This window comes from Salmo trutta, chromosome 31 (genome assembly GCF_901001165.1).
Source record: "Salmo trutta chromosome 31, fSalTru1.1, whole genome shotgun sequence".
NCBI classification, from domain to species: domain Eukaryota; kingdom Metazoa; phylum Chordata; class Actinopteri; order Salmoniformes; family Salmonidae; genus Salmo; species Salmo trutta.
Genome location: NC_042987.1, coordinates 961731 through 981125, shown reverse-complemented (window position 1 = coordinate 981125; position 19395 = coordinate 961731). Strand labels below are relative to the sequence as shown.

The 19395-nt window shown below is 41.0% G+C and overlaps 1 protein-coding gene across 2 annotated transcripts in view; it reads right to left on the bottom strand.

The window, feature by feature from the left end:
* The window catches only part of prkci (protein kinase C, iota), a 64565-nt gene that overhangs the window by 25401 nt on the left and 19769 nt on the right, over positions 1–19395 (bottom strand). Inside the window, exons 2-5 of one of the 2 annotated variants that reach the window (XM_029724786.1) lie at positions 19265–19386; positions 14009–14098; positions 13384–13434; positions 13172–13257 (exon numbers count right to left, since the gene is read on the bottom strand). In XM_029724786.1, coding sequence (XP_029580646.1) covers positions 13172–13257; positions 13384–13434; positions 14009–14098; positions 19265–19386 — 349 coding nt within the window. The remainder of the gene's footprint in view (positions 1–13171; positions 13258–13383; positions 13435–14008; positions 14099–19264; positions 19387–19395) is intronic. The other variant, XM_029724787.1, reaches the window with a different exon arrangement.

Genomic DNA, 19395 nt, shown 5'->3' with positions numbered 1-19395 from the left:
AAAGAAATGCCACCCCACACCATGACTGACCCACCGCCAAACCGGTCATGCTGGAGGATGTTGCAGGCAGCAGAACGTTCTCCACGGCGTCTCCAGACTCTGTCACGTCTGTCACGTGCTCAGTGTGAACTTGCTTTAATCTGTGAAGAGCACAGGGCGCCAGTGGCGAATTTGCCAATCTTGGTGTTCTCTGGCAAATGCCAAATGTCCTGCACGGTGTTGGGCTGTAAGCACAACCCCCACCTGTGGACGTCGGGCCCTCATACCACCCTCATGGAGTCTGTTTCTGACCGTTTGAGCAGACACATGCACATTTGCATTGCACCCACTCACCCAAATCTAAAATGCCCAGATAAATCTACCCTGATTGATTTGATATTGACAAATGTTCCACATAAATCATTACAAAAAACACCAACCGCAGAATATTTAAGTGACAATTGTGCTGTTGTTGCTATTAGAAATACTAAGATTTCTAAGTCTAACCCGCGTTTTATTCGTAAGAGAAATCTGAAGTGTTTCATTGAGCAGGCTTTCTTTCATGATTTGTTTTATTTTGACTGGAGCAAGATTGAGCATATCCCTGATGTGGAAACTGCCTGGAAATTCTTTCATGATGGGTTTCTCCAAATAGTAAACAGACATGCTCCATTCCGCAGGTTCAGGGTTAAAGGGAGGGATAATCCATGGTTTTCGTCTGAGCTGTCTTGCATTGTTCACGACCGTAATCTAGCCTGGGCTAAAGCAAGGAAATCGTGTTCTGATGCTGACTGGCTTGTTTTTAGGCAGTTACGAAACAAGTGTTCTTCTCTTCTCAGGAAGGCCAAGTCTGAATATTTTATGTCTGTTACCACTGATAACCTGAATGACCCTAGAAAGTTTTGGAAGGCTATTAAGTCTATGTCTGGTAACAGTAATGTTAATGAATTACCGTCATGTGTATTGAAGGACTCTGTTGCTATATATGACAAAACTGAAATGCTGAATTGTTTCAATGAGCACTTTGTATCATCTGGTAGACTGTTTGAGTCAGTGTCCTCTGTCTCTGTACAACCTTGTGTGGATGAACCAGTGAGAGCTGGTCAAACTTTTAGCTTTTTGCCATTCTCAGTGCAGGTGGTACATAAGGCCCTGAAATCCTTAGATCAGAGAAAGCCTGCAGGTCCTGATCTTTTGGATCCCTGCTTTTTAAATCTGGCAGCTGATTTCATAGCTGAACCACTTACATATCTGTTTAATCTAACCCTGGAATGTAATGAAATTCCAAAGATCTGGAAATCAGCATTTGTCCTGCCACTTTTAAAAGGGGGAGATCCAACTCTTTAAAATAATTATAGGCCAATCTCAAAGCTGTCACCCCTGGTGAAAATACTTGAAACCCTTGTGAGTGACCAGCTAAAAGAGTTTTTATATACTAACTCTATTTTATCAATGTATCAATCGGGTTTCAGGAAGAAGCATAGCACAATTACAGCAGCCATGAAGGTTTTAAATGATATCACTGAAGCTCTTGACAAAAAACAGCATTGTGTCTCACTTTTTATTGATCTCTAAGGCTTTTGATACAGTTGATCATGCTATACTAAGGCAGAGATTGTCGAGTGTAGGTCTTTCAGAGCATGCAGTTGCATGGTTTGTTAACTATCTGTCTGATAGAACTCAGTGCACTCAATTTGATGGGCTTAGGTCTGTTAAACTGTGTCTTAAATGGTGTGCCCCAAGGCTCTGTACTTGGTCCTCTCTTATTCACTATTTATATAAATATTTTAGACAAAAATGTCCAAAATGCACAACTTCATTTTTATGCTGATGATACTGTTATTTACTGTTGTGCTTCATCTCTTACAAAAGCTTTCCAGAACTTGCAAACTGCTTTTAATACTGTTCAACATACCTTGTCTCAATTGAAGCTTATCCTCAATACTGACAAAACTAAACTACTGGTGTTTTCTAAAGCAAGAAATAGACCTCTGAACCTTTCACCTATTACTACCTGTCAGGGCAAGGAGATTGAGGTTGTAACCTCATAAATATCTTGGAATTTTGATTGATGATGGCCTCTCTTTTAAAATGCATATTCAACAACTTACAAAAAATTGAAGCTGAAATTAGGATTTTATTTTAGGAATAAGGCTTGTTTTTCTTTTGAAGCCAGAAGGAGGCTAGTATCAGCTACATTTATGCCTTTACTAGACTATGGGGATATTTTATATATGAATGCTTCCGCTCAGTGTTTGAGATCAATTGACACCCTTTACCATGGCACTTTGAGATTTATTTTAAATTGCAAAACCCTTACGCACCACTGCACTTTGTATACCAGGGTTGGCTAGACACTCGTAGGCTCAGTCACTGGTATACTTTTATTTACAAAGCCATTTTGGGTTTACTACCTTTTTATTTGGGTATTTTTATTGTTCAGAAATGTGGTGGGTACTCTTCGTTCGCGGGACTCTATCCTGCTAGCTGTTCCAAATGTCCGAACTGAATTTGGTAAAAGGGCTTTTATGTACTCTGCGCCATCGTCTTGGAATGCCTTAGAAAATACTTTGAACTGGAAGAACTTGTCCCGATTGGTATTTTTAAATCACTGATGAATGATCTTGAGACTGATTCCCTGACATGTCAATGTTTTTAATTTGCTGTTTTTGATTTTGTTATATTCTTTGTTAATTCTATGGTTTTTACTAGATTACTTGTAGTTTTTGATGTTGTTTGTCTGTAATTTTTGTAATGACTTGGCGCTGCCTATCTTGGCCAGGACGCTCTTGAAGAAGAGATTTTAAATCTCAATGAGCCCTTCCTGGTTAAATAAAGGTTAAATAAATAAATTTGTGGCCTGCTGGAAGTCATTTTGCAGGGCTCTGGCAGTACTCCTCCTGCTCCTCCTCGCACAAAGGAGGTAGCGGTCCTGCTGCTGGGTTGTTGCCCTCCTACGGCCTCCTCCACGTCTCCTGATGTACTGGCCTGTCTCCTGGTAGCGCCTCCATGCTCTGGACACTACGCTGACAGACACAGCAAACCTTCTTGCCACAGCTCGCATTGATGTGCCATCCTGGATGAGCTGCACTACCTGAGCCACTTGTGTGGGTTGTAGACTCCGTCTCATGCTACCACTAGAGTGAAAGCACCGCCAGCATTCAAAAGTGACCAAAACATCAGCCAGGAAGCATAGGAACTGAGAAGTGGTCTGTGGTCTCCACCAGCAGAACCACTCCTTTATTGGGGGCGTCTTGCTAATTGCCTATAATTTCCACCTGTTGTCTATTCCATTTGCACAACAGCATGTGAAATTTGTCAATCAGTGTTGCTTCCTAAGTGGACAGTTTGATTTCACAGAAGTGTGATTGACTTGGAGTTGCATTGTGTTGTTTAAGTGTTCCCTTTATTTTTTTGAGCAGTGTATATTTTAGATTCTTCAAGTTAGCCACCCTTTGCCTTGATGACAGCTTTGAACACTCTTGGCATTCTCTCATTTTCCAACAGTCTTGAAGTAGTTCCCACATATGCTGAGCACTTGTTGGCTGCTTTTCCTTCACTATGCGGTCCAACTCCTCCCAAACCATCTCAATTGGGTTGAGGTTGGGTGATTGTGGAGGCCAGGTCATCTGATGCAGCACTCCATCACTCCCCTTCGTCAAATAGACCTTATACAGCCTGGAGGTGTGTTTTAGGTCATTGTCCTGTTGAAAAACAAATGATAGTGGGACTAAGCGCAAACCAGATGTGTATCGCTGCAGAATGCTGTGGTAGCCATGCTGGTTAAGTGTGCCTTGAAATCTAAATAAATCATTGAGTGTCACCAGCAAAGCACCCCCACATCTCCTCCATGCTTCACAGTGGGAACCACTCATGCGGAGATCATCCGTTCACCAACTCTGCGTCTCACAAAGACACTGCGGTTGGAACCAAAAATCTCCAATTTGGACTCCAGACCAAAGGACAAATTTCCACCGGTCTAATGTCCATTGCTCGTGTTTCTTCGTCCAAGCAAGTCTCTTCTTATTATTGGTGTCCTTTAGTAGTGGTTTCTTTGCAGAAATTCGACCATGAAGGCCTGATTTACGCAGTCTTCTCTGAACAGTTGATGTTGAGAAGTGTCTGTTACTTGAACTCTGTGAAGCATTTATTTGGGTTGGAATCTGAGGTGCCATTAATTGCAGATTTCTGAGGCTGGTAACTTGAATTAACTTAACCTCTGCAGCAGAGGGTAAAGCAGATTAATGTGCTTAATTCCATCAAGATGGCGGCAGGGCAGTTTTGCTGAGCTTGTTGTGTCACACTGTGTTTGTTTGTTTCAAGTGTTACAAGTTATTACTTAGCAAAACCGTTATAGGCTGAGAGAGTTGTAATTAAACAGGCAAAATCTAAAATCCTACAGGATCAAAGCAATTAAAAAGTTAAATTGACATCTGCTGGTTTCTACACAAGGCGATAAAGCCGGTGTGGTGCCCTCCCTGAAAGCCGAGAGAGGATACATCTGTGCTGTGACTGACGGTCTAGACACGTTGTGCCGACTAGCCTTGGATACTCAGACGGTCAGGTTATTATCTGTGTTTCACCATTCTACCGGTGTCATCTGACTCCTCTCCTGCCCCGCTGTGCAGAAGCCAGAGGTTGGTATCTGCGCTGTGACATAACGTCTAGATGCGCTGGGCTTCCTAGCCCAGGATACCCCTGCCGGGTGGACTAGCCACCAGTAATAGGTCTACTGGGCCCGCTCTGCCTCACTGTGAGGTAGCCTACTGCAAGGCAACTGGGTGCACTGACCAGACCCACACACACTGGGCGAAATCCCTGTCAGTACATTCCTGCAGTGGCTGTTGAACGAGCTGACCGTTCCAAGGCAATACGCTCGGGCACACACTTGCCTTCTAACTCTACTAGACCTGTAGGCTACAGCTGAACAATTTTTGGGGAATTTAAGGTTTCAAAAAATTTACTCAGTATATTTTAATTTTGTTTTCTTTTTGTTTTAGTGAACTGTTCAGTGGTTAAAAGTGGCATTTTTGTACAACTGGTTTTAAATTGCTGCCTACATGGGTTATGGCTCATTGTTTTGATAATTTAGACTATGCAATCTCCCTCACCCAGAGATACCGCTAAACCCTACTTTGACTGATGGTATAGCAGCTTTTATCTTTCAGAGGGATCCGATTGTGTTACCATTTGACTCCTACTGTGACATTCACATAAACCTTTCATCTACAAGGTTTGGTCTCGCTAAAAACTGTTGTAACAGATGACTGTAGTTTGGATTATTTTGAATCATCTAAGTGCAGAGAGATTTTAGGAAGAAACAAATCAAGGTTATTCTTCTGCTTTTGGTGTCAGGAAACATTCATCCAAACCCAGGTCCATTGGCTATGGATGAACTTCCCACTCCAAATGATTTTAAAACTAGATCAGGGTTGGGACTGATGCATATTAATGTGAGGAGTTTGATGCCGAAATTGGACATGATAAAAGTCTGGATTCACACTGCTGACCCAGATGCCTTAATACTGTCCGAGGCTTAAGAAATCTATTCTAAATCAGTCTATAGGCTTGGATAGTTATGTGTATCGATGTGACCAACAAAGTAAGGGGGAGGTATAGCCATTTATATTAAAGACATATGTGGTTACTGAACTAAGGTCTTTACCTAAACCAAAACAGTTTGAGTTTTTAGCATTGAAGCTGCAGTTATCAAAAGCTGTTAACTTAGATTTGATAAGATGTTATACACCTCCATCTGCAAAAGTAGACGCGTGGTTGGGGGGGAAATTAAATGGTCCTCATGGGATTGGTTATCTCCAAACTCGGAGGCCATAAGAGGACTGTGCAATACATTACATTTTACTCAAATTATAAATGCGGTTACAAGACTCAATCCCAAAGACATCTCTAAATCAACACTTATTGATGTTACTCTAACAAACAATCCGCATAAATACTCGGCCGTTGGGATTTTCGCTAATGATTAAAGTGATCATTGTGCAGTTGCTTGCATTAGAGACACCAAAATCCCCAAAGTGTCCTCTCGGTGCATAGTCAAACAAAATTTTACACAGTTCTGTGAACAGGCATGAACTTTAACTTTATGCATGCAACTGGGATAGGATTGCGCTTATTCCAGATATCGAAGAGGCATTCTCATTGTGTTTTCTACCATCTGAGATAAACACGCCCCTCTCAAAAAGTACCGGGTAAGAGGAAGAGACAATCCCTGGTTCACAGGGGAATTATCTGATTGGATCCATAAATGAAATACACAATGGGCCAAAGCCAGAAAGGGTAATTCCCAGACTGAATGGTAGTTATTCAGGGCACTGAGAAATAAGTGTGCCTTGTTAATACGGAAATGCAAATCTAGCTTTTATTACGAATCTACCAAGGAAAACCTCAATAACCCGAAGAAATTATGGAAAACAGTTAAATCCATGAATGCTAACCAACTCCTCTGGTCTTCCACTGAAATTGACCTCAAATTCAATGGACATCACTGACAAGAATAAACTGCTTGACATGTTTAATGAGCATTTTACTCAAGCTGGGCATTTATTTGATGATGAACTCCTTCCAAACATCTCAAATGAGGCTGTGAATGAAACTGCCGGCCTACGGGTCATTTATTTCAATTTACCGAGATTGAGCTTACAGAAGTTGTAAAGGAACTCAAATCTATTGCTATCAAGAAAGCAGCTGGCCCGGATTAATTAAACCCATATATAAAAATAAAAAAATTGGTGCAGAGATCATTGCTGCCCCTCTCACTCGTATATTAAATCTTTCATTGGCGAGTAATACCATTCCAAAAGTCTGGAAAGTAGCCTATACATAAAGGTGGTGATCCGTCCCTGTTGCATAATTATCGTCCCATATCTAAACTGTCTGCACTGGCATAGGTTTTGGAAAACCTGGTGAACTCACAGTTGAACAACTTTCTTTATAACTCAGTTTTATCTCAATTCCAGTCGGGTTTTAGAGCCAAGCATAGTCCAATTACTGCTGGAAGTAAGGTTGTAGGTCACATTCTAGATGCTCAGGACAAGAAAAATAACTGTGTGTTTCACTTTTTATTGACTTATCGAAGGCCTTCGACACTGTTGACCATGCCCTGCTGTTGTATAGACTAAAAAAGGTTGGTTTAAGTGTTGATGCATTGGATTGGTTCCAAAACTACCTTTCTGACAAAACACAGTGTGTAGCACAGGAGGGTATGAAATCTGAGTTACGGCTTACAAAAGGAGTTTCCCAGGACTCAATTTTAGGTCTGATCCTTTTTAAACTGTATATATAGGGAAGACGACTCTGCAAATCTCTATTTGTATGCTGATGACAATTATTTATTCTAGCGCGTCTAAAATTGAGGCTTTTCAGGACTTACAGTTGGCCTTTGATGTTATTCAAAGGCAGCTTTTCCAATTGAAACTTGTGCTTAATGAAAGGAAAACCAAGTTTATGGTTTAAAGTTAACAGATGAGTCACTTGCAGATTTTAACTATAACAGGCCAGCATATTGATAGGGTCACCTCCTATAAGCATTTTAGGATTAGGTTAGATGAAAAGTAGAATTTTAAACAGCACATTGATACCTTGACCAAGAAACTGAAGTTGAAATTGGATTTCTATTACAGGAACATATCTTGCTTTCAATGTAAGTCAGAAAATATATTGTTCAAAGCATTTCTTTTTTTAAATTTTAAATCTGTGCTGGATTATAGTGATATCGTCTATATGCAGGCCTCAGCAAGTACCTTAAACTCAGGACACAAGGTATCATGGTGCTTTAAGATTTATTACAAACGCTAGATCACTGACACATCACTGTGATTTGTATGCTATGGTGCAATGGTCCTGTCTCTCCACCAGGAGGCTAAAGCACTGGTACACTTGTGTACAAAGCATTGATGGAACAACTCCCTTTGTATCTCTGTTCTTTACTGACCAGATCAGTCACTCAATAGTCTTCGTTCAGTCGCTGCTGTCCTTGTCTGTTCTTAAGTAAAGAACTGAGATAGGAAACAATATTTTTCCCATAATGCCCCTTCATCCTGGAACATTCTTCAGAAGATTTTAAAGTTAGAGCAGTTACAGTCTGTTTTTAAAGACTCTGATAGACAACGCTGTTTGTGACAACTGCAGTTGTTTCTAATTTTCAATTGTATCTAACTTGTGACACTGTCTTGTGTGTATTCTGTAATGTTTTATGGACACGCTGCTATTTCCCTGTTTTGCCTTCTTGCCAGGTCACCCTCCCAAAATAGGTTTTTAACCTCAATGGGTTTTACCTGGTTAAATAAAAAAAATGTATAAACTCTGGGTCTTCCTTTCCTGTGGCAGTCCTCAGAGCCAATTTCATCATAGCGCTTGATGGTTTTCGCGACTGCAGTTGAAGAAACATTCAAAGTTCTTGACATTTTCCAGATGTACTGACCTTCATGTCTTAAAGTTATGGACTGTCGTTTCTCTTTGCTTATTTGAGGTGTTCTTGTCATAATATGGACTTTGCCTTTTACCAAATAGGGCTATAATTTGTATACCAACCTACCTTATCACAACACAACTGATTGGCTCAAACACATTGAGGAAAGAAATTCCACAAATTAACTTTTAACAAAGCAAACCGGTAAATTGAAATGCATTCCAGGTGACTAACTCATGAAGCTGGTTGAGAGAATGCCAAGAGTGTGCAAAGCTGTCATCAAGGCAAAGGGTGGCTATTTGAAGAATCTCAAATATAAAATGTTTTTTGATTTGTTTAACAATTTTTTGGTGTCTCACTTCCTATGTGTTATTTCATAGGTTTGATGTCTTCACTATTATTCTACAATGTAGGAAATAGTCAAAATAAAAACCTTGGAATGAGTAGGTGTCCAAACTTTTGACTGGTACTGTACGTGTTGACTACGCAAGTGATGTCTGCTAAATTAACAAGTTGATGGCTTAGCCATAAAGCCTTTGCCACTAAACCCCCCCCCCCCCCCCCCCCAAAAAAAAAGTTTCACATATCTTCAAGACCTGAGCTATTTAATATAGGTTTTGTTTATTACATTTACTTGTGGAATGTTACCGAATAGATAATAGAAAGAAAAATGTGGCCATTGCCAAGCGGCGAATGGAGTTAAAGTGCACTGTACTGTGAGGACGCAACAAAGCTGTGGGCCAGGTGTAAATGGTTTAGCAGCCTTTCCAATAAATTGGGAGGACAAAAGAATCCATCCACCATTGATGGGCTATCAGCAGGACAATAGACTCTTGCTGAGTTTAGGGACTTTAACGGACCTTTGCAAGGCATGTCACTTCACCCATCTCTCTGCATAGCCCACCACATGCACTGTTTTCTAACCACATCTGGATGGATCCATAACATATTACTATGGGAATAAATATCACTGAATGCAATAAATGTTGGAATATAGTGGGCCAATGCAATTGCAGCCATAAAATTGTTGCTTACTGAAACACCCACAGTCATCCAATTGTTATAATAGGATTTGAAGCAAGCATAGGGACTGGTCTTCAAATCAGATTTTTGTCACTGAATCTCTGTTTGGGTATTGGTTAGCCTACAATTAGGGTGTGGAAATGTTCAGATTATTTTGCTCTTCACTCGCAGTCGCTTAGTAACCTAGGCCTACTCCCGACCGATCACGTTGTACAACGCCATATTTTCATAACGGAAGCCCCAAGGCCTACATTGGCTACTGTAAAATGCATTTTTTCTTGGAATAGAAACACCATAATATTGATCAATTTAATGAAGCTACATTTCTGACAGTATAAACAGCACAACAATAATTAAAAATATATAATCAATCAATCTCATACAATGAATTCGGGAAAATATTCAGACCCCTTAACTTTTTCCACAATTTGTTACGTTACAGCCTGAATAATAACATCCGGCTGTGATTGGGAGTCCCATAGGGCGGCGCACAATTGGCCCAGCGTCATCTGGGTTTGGCCGGGCTAGGCCGTCATTGTAAATAAGAAATTGTTCAACTGACTTGCCTAGTTAAATAAAGGTTTAATTTTAAAAAATTCAAATAATAATAACAAATGTTTTCGATTAAATTATTTCTCAATCTACACACACAATACCCCACATTGACAAAGCAAATATCGGTTTAGACATTTCTGCAAATGTATTAAAAAATGTAAAACCTGTACGCTCTCGTTGGCTGGCCCTTGCTTCATACTTCTCGCCAAACCCACTGGCTCCAGGTCATCTACAAGACCCTGCTAGGTAAAGTTCCCCCTTATCTCCGCTCGCTGGTCACCATAGCAGCACCCACCTGTAGCACGTGCTCTAGCAGGTCTCTCTCTCTGGTCACCCCCAAAGCCAATTCCTCCTTCGACCGCCTCTCCTTCCAGTTTTCTGCTGCCAATGATTGGAACGAACTACAAAAATCTCTAAAACTGGAAACACTTATCTCCCTCACCAGCTTTAAGCACCAGCTGTCAGAGCAGCTCACAGATCACTGCACCTGTACATAGCCCATGTATAATTTAGCCCAAACAACTACCTCTTCCCCTACTGTATTTATTTATTTAGCTCCTTTGCACCCCATTATTTCTACTTTGCACTTTCTTCCACTGCAAATCTACCATTCCAGTGTTTTACTTGCTATATTGTATTTACTTCGCCACCATGGCCTTTTTTGCCTTTACCTCCCTTATCTCACCTCATTTGCTCACTTTTTATATAGACTATATAGACTTATTTTTCGACTATATTATTGACTGTATGTTTGTTTTACGCCATGTGTAACTCTGCGTTGTTGTATGTGGCAAACTGCTTGCTTTATCTTGGCCAGGTCGCAATTGTAAATGAGAACTTGTTCTCAACTTGCCTACCTGGTTAAATAAAGGTGAAACAAATAAAATAAAAATGTACCTAAGTAATCAGACCCTGGGGTAAATTCAATTGATTCGTGATGATTTGGGAAGGCAAACACCTGTCTATACGAGGTCCCACAGTTGACAGTGCATGTCAGAGCAAAAACCAAGCCATAAGGTCGAAGGAATAGTCCGTAGAGCTCCGAGACAGGATTGTGTCGAGGCACAGATCTGGGGAAGGGTACAAAAATTTCTGCAGCATTGAAGGTCCCCAAGAACCCAGTGGCCTCCCTCATTCTTAAATGGAAGAAGTTTGAGCAAACTGTGCAATCGGGGAAGAAGGGCCTTGGTCAGGGAGTTGACCAAAAACCCAATGGTCATTCTGACAGAGCTCCAGAGTTCTTGTGTAGATGGGAGAACCTTCCAGAACGACAACCATCTCCACAGCACTCCACCAAATCAGGCCTTCCTGGTAGTGGCCAGACAGAAGCCACTCCTCAGAAGAAAATGACATCCCTTTTGGCAAACTCCAACTGGGCTCTAAAGACTCTCAGACCATGAGAAATAAGATTCTCTGTTCTGATGTAACCAAGATTGAACTCTTGAGATTGAACTCTCCTAACCTATGGTTAGGTACATTATTGCAACGATTCTGCTTTTTTCGTGAATGCGCTTCGTTAAATCATCACCCGTTTGGCGAAGTTGAAGTAGGCTGTGATTCGATGAGAAATTAACAGGCACCGCATTGATTATATGCAACGCAGAACAAGGTAGTTAACCTAGTAATATCATCAACCATGTGTAGTTAACTAGTGATTATGTGAGGATTGATTGTTTTTGATAAGATAAGTTTAATGCTAGCTAGAAACTTACCTTGGCTCCTTGCAGCCACAATGTCCTTTTGATGCTGCACTAGCGTAACAGGTTGTCAGCCTGCCACGCAGCTCCCCCTGTCGATTGCCATGTAAATCGGCCATAATCGGCATCCAAAAAGGCAGATTACCGATTGTTATGAAAACGTGAAAATCGGCCATAATTAAATCGGTCGACCTTTACTACAGAGGGTAGTGCGTACGGCCCAGTACATCACCAGGGCCAAGCTTCCTGCCGTCCAGGACCTCTATACCAGGCAGTGTCAAAGGAAGGCCCTAAAAACTTGTCAAAGACTCCAGCCACCCTAGTCATAGACTGTTCTCTCTGCTACCGCATGGCAAGCGGTCCAAGAAGTCTAGGTCCAAGAGGCTTCTAAACAGCTTCTACCCCCAAGCCATAAGACTCCTGAACAGCTAATCAAATGGCTATCCAGACTATTTGCAGTGTCGCTGCCCCCCACGCTGCTGTTATGATTTATACATAACCACTTTAAAAAAAACTGTACCGGTACCCCCTGTACATATCCTCACTATTGTTATTTACAGCTGCTCTTTAATTATTTGTTATTCTTCTCTTACTTTCTTAGGGATTTTCTTAAAACTGCATTGTTGGTTAATGGCTTGTAAGTAAGCATTTAACTGTTGTATTCGGCGCATGTGACAAATATATTTGATTTGACTTGAGGTTGTAATCACTGCCAAAGGTGCTTCAACAACGTACTGAGTAAAGGGTCTGAATACTTACGTAAATGGAATATTCAATATTTTAAAAAAACCTGTTTTTGCTTTGTCATTGTGGGAGTTGTGTGTAGATTGATGAGGGAAAACAGGATAATCAATTTTAGAATAAGGCTGTAACGTAACAAAATGTTTAAAAAAAATCAAGGGGTCTGAATACTTTCCGAATGCACTATATAGTATGTTCCTACAAAAGGTTAAAGTCTCTAGTGCAGCCAATATTAAAAACAGTGAAATGCATTCATCAATTAAAATCGCTTTAGCCGACATGTTGCGTTTTATTCATTGTTTAATTATTCAATGCTCCCTTTGTTATTTTGTTTTATAACTAAAATGCTTGACTTTTTAAAGACATGGATGACTTGCATCATGTGTAATGACCACACAAATGAATAAATGATTGATATACTGTATAATGAAGTAGGCCTTCATGCCAATAAGTTACGCTAAAACAGCTACATTAAACAGGACACTTAGGTCTACAGCGCCATGTCATTTCAATAACTTAGCTTCTCAAAGATGCCCTCTGGTGGTCAAACTAGCATCAATGGCAACAATGGCTGACAGTAAAATACTATGACATCATGCCATACCATTCCGCAAGCTGTGGAGTTGCGGTATGACGCAACTTTTAAAGGAAGAACCACAATGTATATATATACACAGAGAGGGAGATAGCGACAAGGAGGAACGAAGAGTGGAATATAGAGAAAGAGATGGATAGAAAGGTAGCTCACCCTGTTGAAGCGTTTTGCCTGGAAGGCATGGCCACTGGCGTAGTAGAGCTTCCTCCAGCGTCTCGCCCCACGACGATATATAGACTCTGGAGGAGCAAGAAACAGGGGTTACAGGACAAAGTATGTGTGTTTGTGTCGGAGAGAAACTCCCCATCTTCAGAAAACAATGATGTGGATATAAGAGAAAAAGTGACAGGTAGTTGTAGACTTACTGTCCTCTCCTGGACAGGGCATGCCAGGCTTCTCTGGGACACAAGGAAACACTGAGAGGAGAGGGAAATAACAGCATTAGGCCTACAACATTGCAGTCCATACATCACACAAGTGCGTGTGCCAGAGGTGAGTGGTGGATGCTCCATCATTAACTAGCAGACTTAGCACCTCCCTGTGCCCTTCCCCTTATCCCCCAACTTGTCTCCCTCCCCTCTATCCGGTGTTGATTAAGGACAACCAAATCGCACTCGTGAACAGGCTACTCAGTAAACCCATGACTAGTACCTGATGTTTGCCTCGCTAGCAGATGGATAGGATCAGTGTAGCAGACAATGATTCATGTTTGTTATGTACACATTATGTTGTCTGCCATGTCAGCCCAGCAGCAAACATTCTTATTTATTCAATTAATACATTGAATTGAATGTAATGGAAGGTGAATGTTCTCAAGTTGTCTGTTGTTTAATGTGTGTCTGCACTGAGGATAAGCTTAATTTATTGAATTGAATGCAAGGCCAATGTATGTATTATGTTGTCTGCATTGTCACTGCGCTGTCAGTCAAGGAATGAGTTCCCATTGGGTATAAATAAATGCTTATTGAATAGAACTGAAGGTCATGTTACCATGGATGATGAGTTCAGAGTCTTTATTGAGTTCATAGAGCCTCAGGGCTTCCTCCATCTCCAGCTGAGACGATACTGTACACGGGTCACCTGGGAGGACAGCGGACACAGCAACACAACCGGTCAGTACAGCAACTGCATCTCACATTTCACACCCTATTCCCCATATAGTGGAGTTCAGTAATCCTTCAGCACCACCACGTTCCTCACTATCTCTTAGCTGATACATTTAGTTGTTCCCAGTTTAGAGAAGGTACCTATGAGGGACTGTATGTGAGAGTTCTGTTAAGGCAGCGACTCAGTCTTGGCTGAGTTCATTATGAACAGTGACAGTGTGTGTTTATCAGAGCCTGTGACGAGGCTATTGAAGAATGGCTGGCTGGGGAGTGGTGATACATTAGTTAGGGCAAGCCTGACCTTTCACTGAGTCCAACAACCTGACGTCGTCAACTGTACTGTGACACACAAGCGTTACGACCAGCCCGATACTGAAGCAGGGCCAGCTAGCTAGATACAGTAGCTATGCATTACTATCTGGACAGATACTGGGGGGGTACAAAGCCTAGCACAGTTAGCACTGCTTTCTCTCATATCATAATGCATAGCTATTTTCAAGTCTCCCCAGAGATGTTCGATCGGGTTCAAGTCCGGGCTCTGGCTGGGCCACTCAGGGACATTCATACAATTGTCCCGAAGCCACTCCTGCGTTGTCTTGGTTGTGTGCTTAAGGTTGTTGTCCTGTTGGAAGATGTCCGTTCGTCCGAGTCTGAAGTCCTGAGTGCTCTGAAGCAGGTTTTCATCAAGGATCACTCTGTACTTTGCTCCATTTATCTTTCCCTCAAACCTGACCAGTCTCATATCCTGACCACACATATACAGTGTACCAGTCAAAGGTTAACACAGCTACTCATTCCAGGGTTTTTCTTTTTACTATTTTCTACATTGTAGATTAGTGAATATAACAAAACTATGAAATAACACATATGGAATCATGTAGTAAACGAAAAAAGTTTTAAATCAAAATATATTTCATATTTTAGATTCTTCAAGTAGCCACCCTTTGCCTTGATGACAGCTTTTCAGTCTTGGCATTCTCTCAACCAGCTTCATGAGGTAGTCACCTGGAACACATTTCAATTAACAGGTGTACCTTTTAATTAATTTGTGGAATACATTTTCTTCTTAATGCGTTTGAGCCAATCAGTTGTGTTATGACAAGGTAGGGTTGGTATACAGAAGATAGCCCTATTTGCTAAAAGACCAAATCCATATTATGGTAAGAACAGCTCAAAAAAAGCTAAGAGAAACAAAAGTCCATCACTACTTTAGCACATGGTCAGTCAATACGGAAAATGTCAAGAACTTTAAACGTTTCTTCAAGTGCAATCGCAAAAACCATCAAGCGCTATGATGAAGCTGGCTCTCATGAGGACCGCCACAGGAAAGGAAAACCCAGAGGTACCTCTACTGCAGAGGACAAGTTCATTAGAGTTACCAGCCTCAAATTGCAGCCCAAATAAATGCTAGACAGAGTTCAAGTAACAGACACATCTCAACATCAACTGTTCAGAGGAGACTGCGTGAAATTAGTCCTTCATGGTCGAATTGCTGCAAAGAAACCACTACTAAAGGATACCAATAAGAATACTTTCTTGGGCCAAGAAAAATGAGCAATGGACATTAGACCAGTACAAAGCAGAAAATATTTAAAAAATAAACACAAACCCTTTAAAAGTAGGTGTGTCCAAACTGGTACTGAATGTGTGAATGTATGTACAGTTGAAGTCAGAAGTTTACATACACTTAGGTTTGAGTCATTAAAACTCGTTTTTCAACCACTCCACAAATTTCTTGTTAAACTATAGTTTTGGCAAGTCGGTTAGGACATCTACTTTGTGCATGACAAGTAATTTTTCCAACAATTGTTTACAGACAGATTGTTTCACTTAAAACTCAATGTATCACAATTCCAGTGGGTCAGACGTCTTACATACACTAAGTTGACTGTGCATTTAAACAGCTTGGAAAATTCCAGAAAATTATGTCATGGCTTTAGAAGCTTCTGATAGGCTAATTGAAATCATTTGAGTCAATTGGAGGTGTACCTGTGGAAGTATTTCAAGGCCTACCTTCAAACTCAGTGCCTCTTTGCTTGACATCATGGGAAAATCAAACGAAATCATCCAAGACCTCAGAAAAAAAATTGTAGACCTCCACAAGTCTGGTTCATCCTTGGGAGCAATTTCCAAAGTCCTGAAGGTTCCACGTTCATCTGTACAAACAATAGTACTCAAGTATAAACACCATGGGACCACGCAGCCGTCATACCGCTCAGAAAGGAGATGTGTTCTGTCTCCTAGAGATAAACGTACTTTGGTGCAAAAAGTACAAATCAATCCCAGAACAACAGCAAAAGACCTTGTGAAGATGCTGGAGGAAACAGGTACCAAAGTATCTATATCCACAGTAAAACGAGTCGACATAACCTGAAAGGCCGCTCAGCAAGGAAGAAGCCACTGTTCCAAAACCACCATAAAAAACCCAGGCTACAGTTTGCAACTGCACATGGGGACAAAGATCGTACTTTTTGGAGAAATGTCCTCTGGTCTGATGAAACAAAAATAGAACTGTTTGGCCTTAATCACCATCATTATGTTTGGAGAAAAAAGGGGGATGCTTGCAAGCCGAAGAACACCATCCCAACCGTGAAGCACGGGGGTGGCAGAATCATGTTGTGGGGGTGCTTTGCTGCATGAGGAACTGGTGCACTTCACAAAATAGATGGCATCGTGAGGAAGGATAATTATGTGGATATATTGAAGCAACATCTCAAGACATCAGTCAGGAAGTTATAGCTTGGTCGCAAATGGGTCTTCCAAATGGACAATGACCCCAAGCATACTTCCAAAGATGTGGCAAAACGGCTTAAGGACAACAAAGTCAAGGTATTGGAGTGGCCATCACAAAGCCCTGACCTAGAAAATGTGTGGGCAGAACTGAAACAGCGTGTGCGAGCAAGGAGGCCTACAAACCTAACTCAGTTACACCATCTCTGTCAGGAGGAATGGGCCAAAATTCACCCAACTTATTGTGGGAAGCTTGTGGAAGGCTACCCAAAACGTTTGACCCAAGTTCAACAATTTAAAGGCAATGCTACCAAATACTAATTGAGTATATGTAAACTTCTGACCCATTGGGAATTTGATGAAAGAAATAAAAGCTGAAATAAATCATTCTCTCTACTATTATTCTGACATTTCACATTCTTAAAATAAAGTGGTGATCCTAACTGACCGAAGACAGGGAATTCTTTACTAGGATTAAAATGACAGGAATTGTGAAAAACAGTTTAAATGTATTTGGCTAAGGTATATGTAAACTTCCAACTTCAACTGTAGGTATAGTAGGTGCACGGGTAGAGAGAAAATGGAGTAATCAAGGTGACAGACAGTGACATATTCAATACCACCTCTAGCTGATCTAGGGTGTAATCCAACAGTTGCAAACGAGTTTCTATTGGACAAATGCAGCTTATCCCCGGTTCGTTCCGTTTAAAGGTGCGTTCGTAAATTCACTGAATTTACGAATACACCTTAAGAAAAGTTAAGAATCACAAAGATTGAATACACCCGATGACACGCAACCAGTTCACTTTAATAGCAGTCATATACAAACAGCTCGTTGTATATTTCATCCCTTCTCGCATCTATGCGCTCTCCTCCCACCTTTTTCTTTAACTTGTGCACTTCAGTGCTCAACACATCAGCTGTCTGTGACCAGAGGAAAAACATTTCCAAGCCCAACCTTTATATCATGACCACTAACTGCTACACACAGCCTACACCATTGTCACATCATAGTTCTAGTAGCTATGGTGATTAACACGTTAGTAAACCTGCTAAAATCATGCAGTACAGTGTACAGTCAGCAGCAAGCAATTTAGCAGATACTCTGGTGGGCCCCGGTGGCAATAAATGAAAACCGAAAGCTTACCTGGACTTCGAAGAGTTACAGTGTTGGATAGCCACAGTCAGCTAGCTAACATAGCATCCCTCTCTGTTTGAGCCAGGTGTTTGAGTAGGCTAAACTAGCTGGCTGCATTCAATGCTAGCTAATTAAGAGAAAAAATATATACTTCGAATAGCTCTCTCTCGCTTCTCCTTAATTTGGGAAGAAATTACGTAGTTCAAAACTGTTAAAATATTGTCAACTACTCACCATATTCTATGGACTGCAGTGTTAGCTAGCTGTAGCGTATGCATTCAGTACTAGATTCATTCTCTGACCCTTTGATTGGGTGGACAACATGCCAGTTCATGTTGCAAGAGCTCTGATAGGTTTGAGGACATCCTCTGGAAGTTGGAAGGGGGTGAGAACAATGAGTCTCCTAGGTTTTGTATTGAAGTCAATGTACCCAGAGGACAGAAGGAAGCTGTCCTCCAGCTACACCATGATGTTACAGAACATAGTGCTACAGACGCTACTGTTGACCTTTATTGCAAAACAGTGTTATTTGGTGACGTGAATATATTTAGTATAGTTTTATCTAAAAAGGATAACGTTAATGTTCCACTTTTTTTAATGAAATTCACTGAGAAGGATGGTCCTCCCCTTCCTCCTCTGATGAGTGTCCACTGTTTGGGATGCTCTGAATGCTCCAGTTCCCGCCAATATCCAGCAACGTCGCACAGCCATTGAAGAGTGGGATAACGTTCCACAGGCCACAGCCTGATCAACAATGCGAAGGAGATTTGTCGCGCTAAATATTTTTGTTCAGTGTATGTTTTTTCCTCTTTGGACCTGTGTTTACATTGCATCCACAATGCATTCAATTTCAGTTTGTGTAGTTGTTGGTTTAGCTCTCTGTAACTGTATAGCAAGTACGGTCTGCATGTGTAGGCACATATTACGTCATGATTGCAAGGTGTTCCAATATCTTGTCCAACTGTCCCGTTATCTGGTTTTAACGTCCATTCTAGAATGCCTTCTAGCAAATCAGAAACAAGAATTCAACAATGCTGTGGTATAATTTTTTATAATATAATCTTTGAGAACTAAACAATCACCAAAAGAAAAGCTAGACCGTCAGGGACAATTGAAAATAGCAAAAACAATGAATTTAGCAGTATTTGTTATGTTTGAACAAAATAACAGATTTAGCCATGGCAAAATGCATATAATCGCAGGAAATTAGCTTAGATGGATAGTTGGGTGTGAGATGACTAGATGGATGGAGGATAAGAAAAAAAATAAAACCTTCCTCGTCGATCCACTTCATGGTGAAGAGCTGGTCGTTGTCCATGGAGCACATGTCTTTGACCTCCCCGTACAGACCCTCGTAGGAGATGGATGGCTCAAAGTGTGTGATCATAATATCCCTGGGAGAA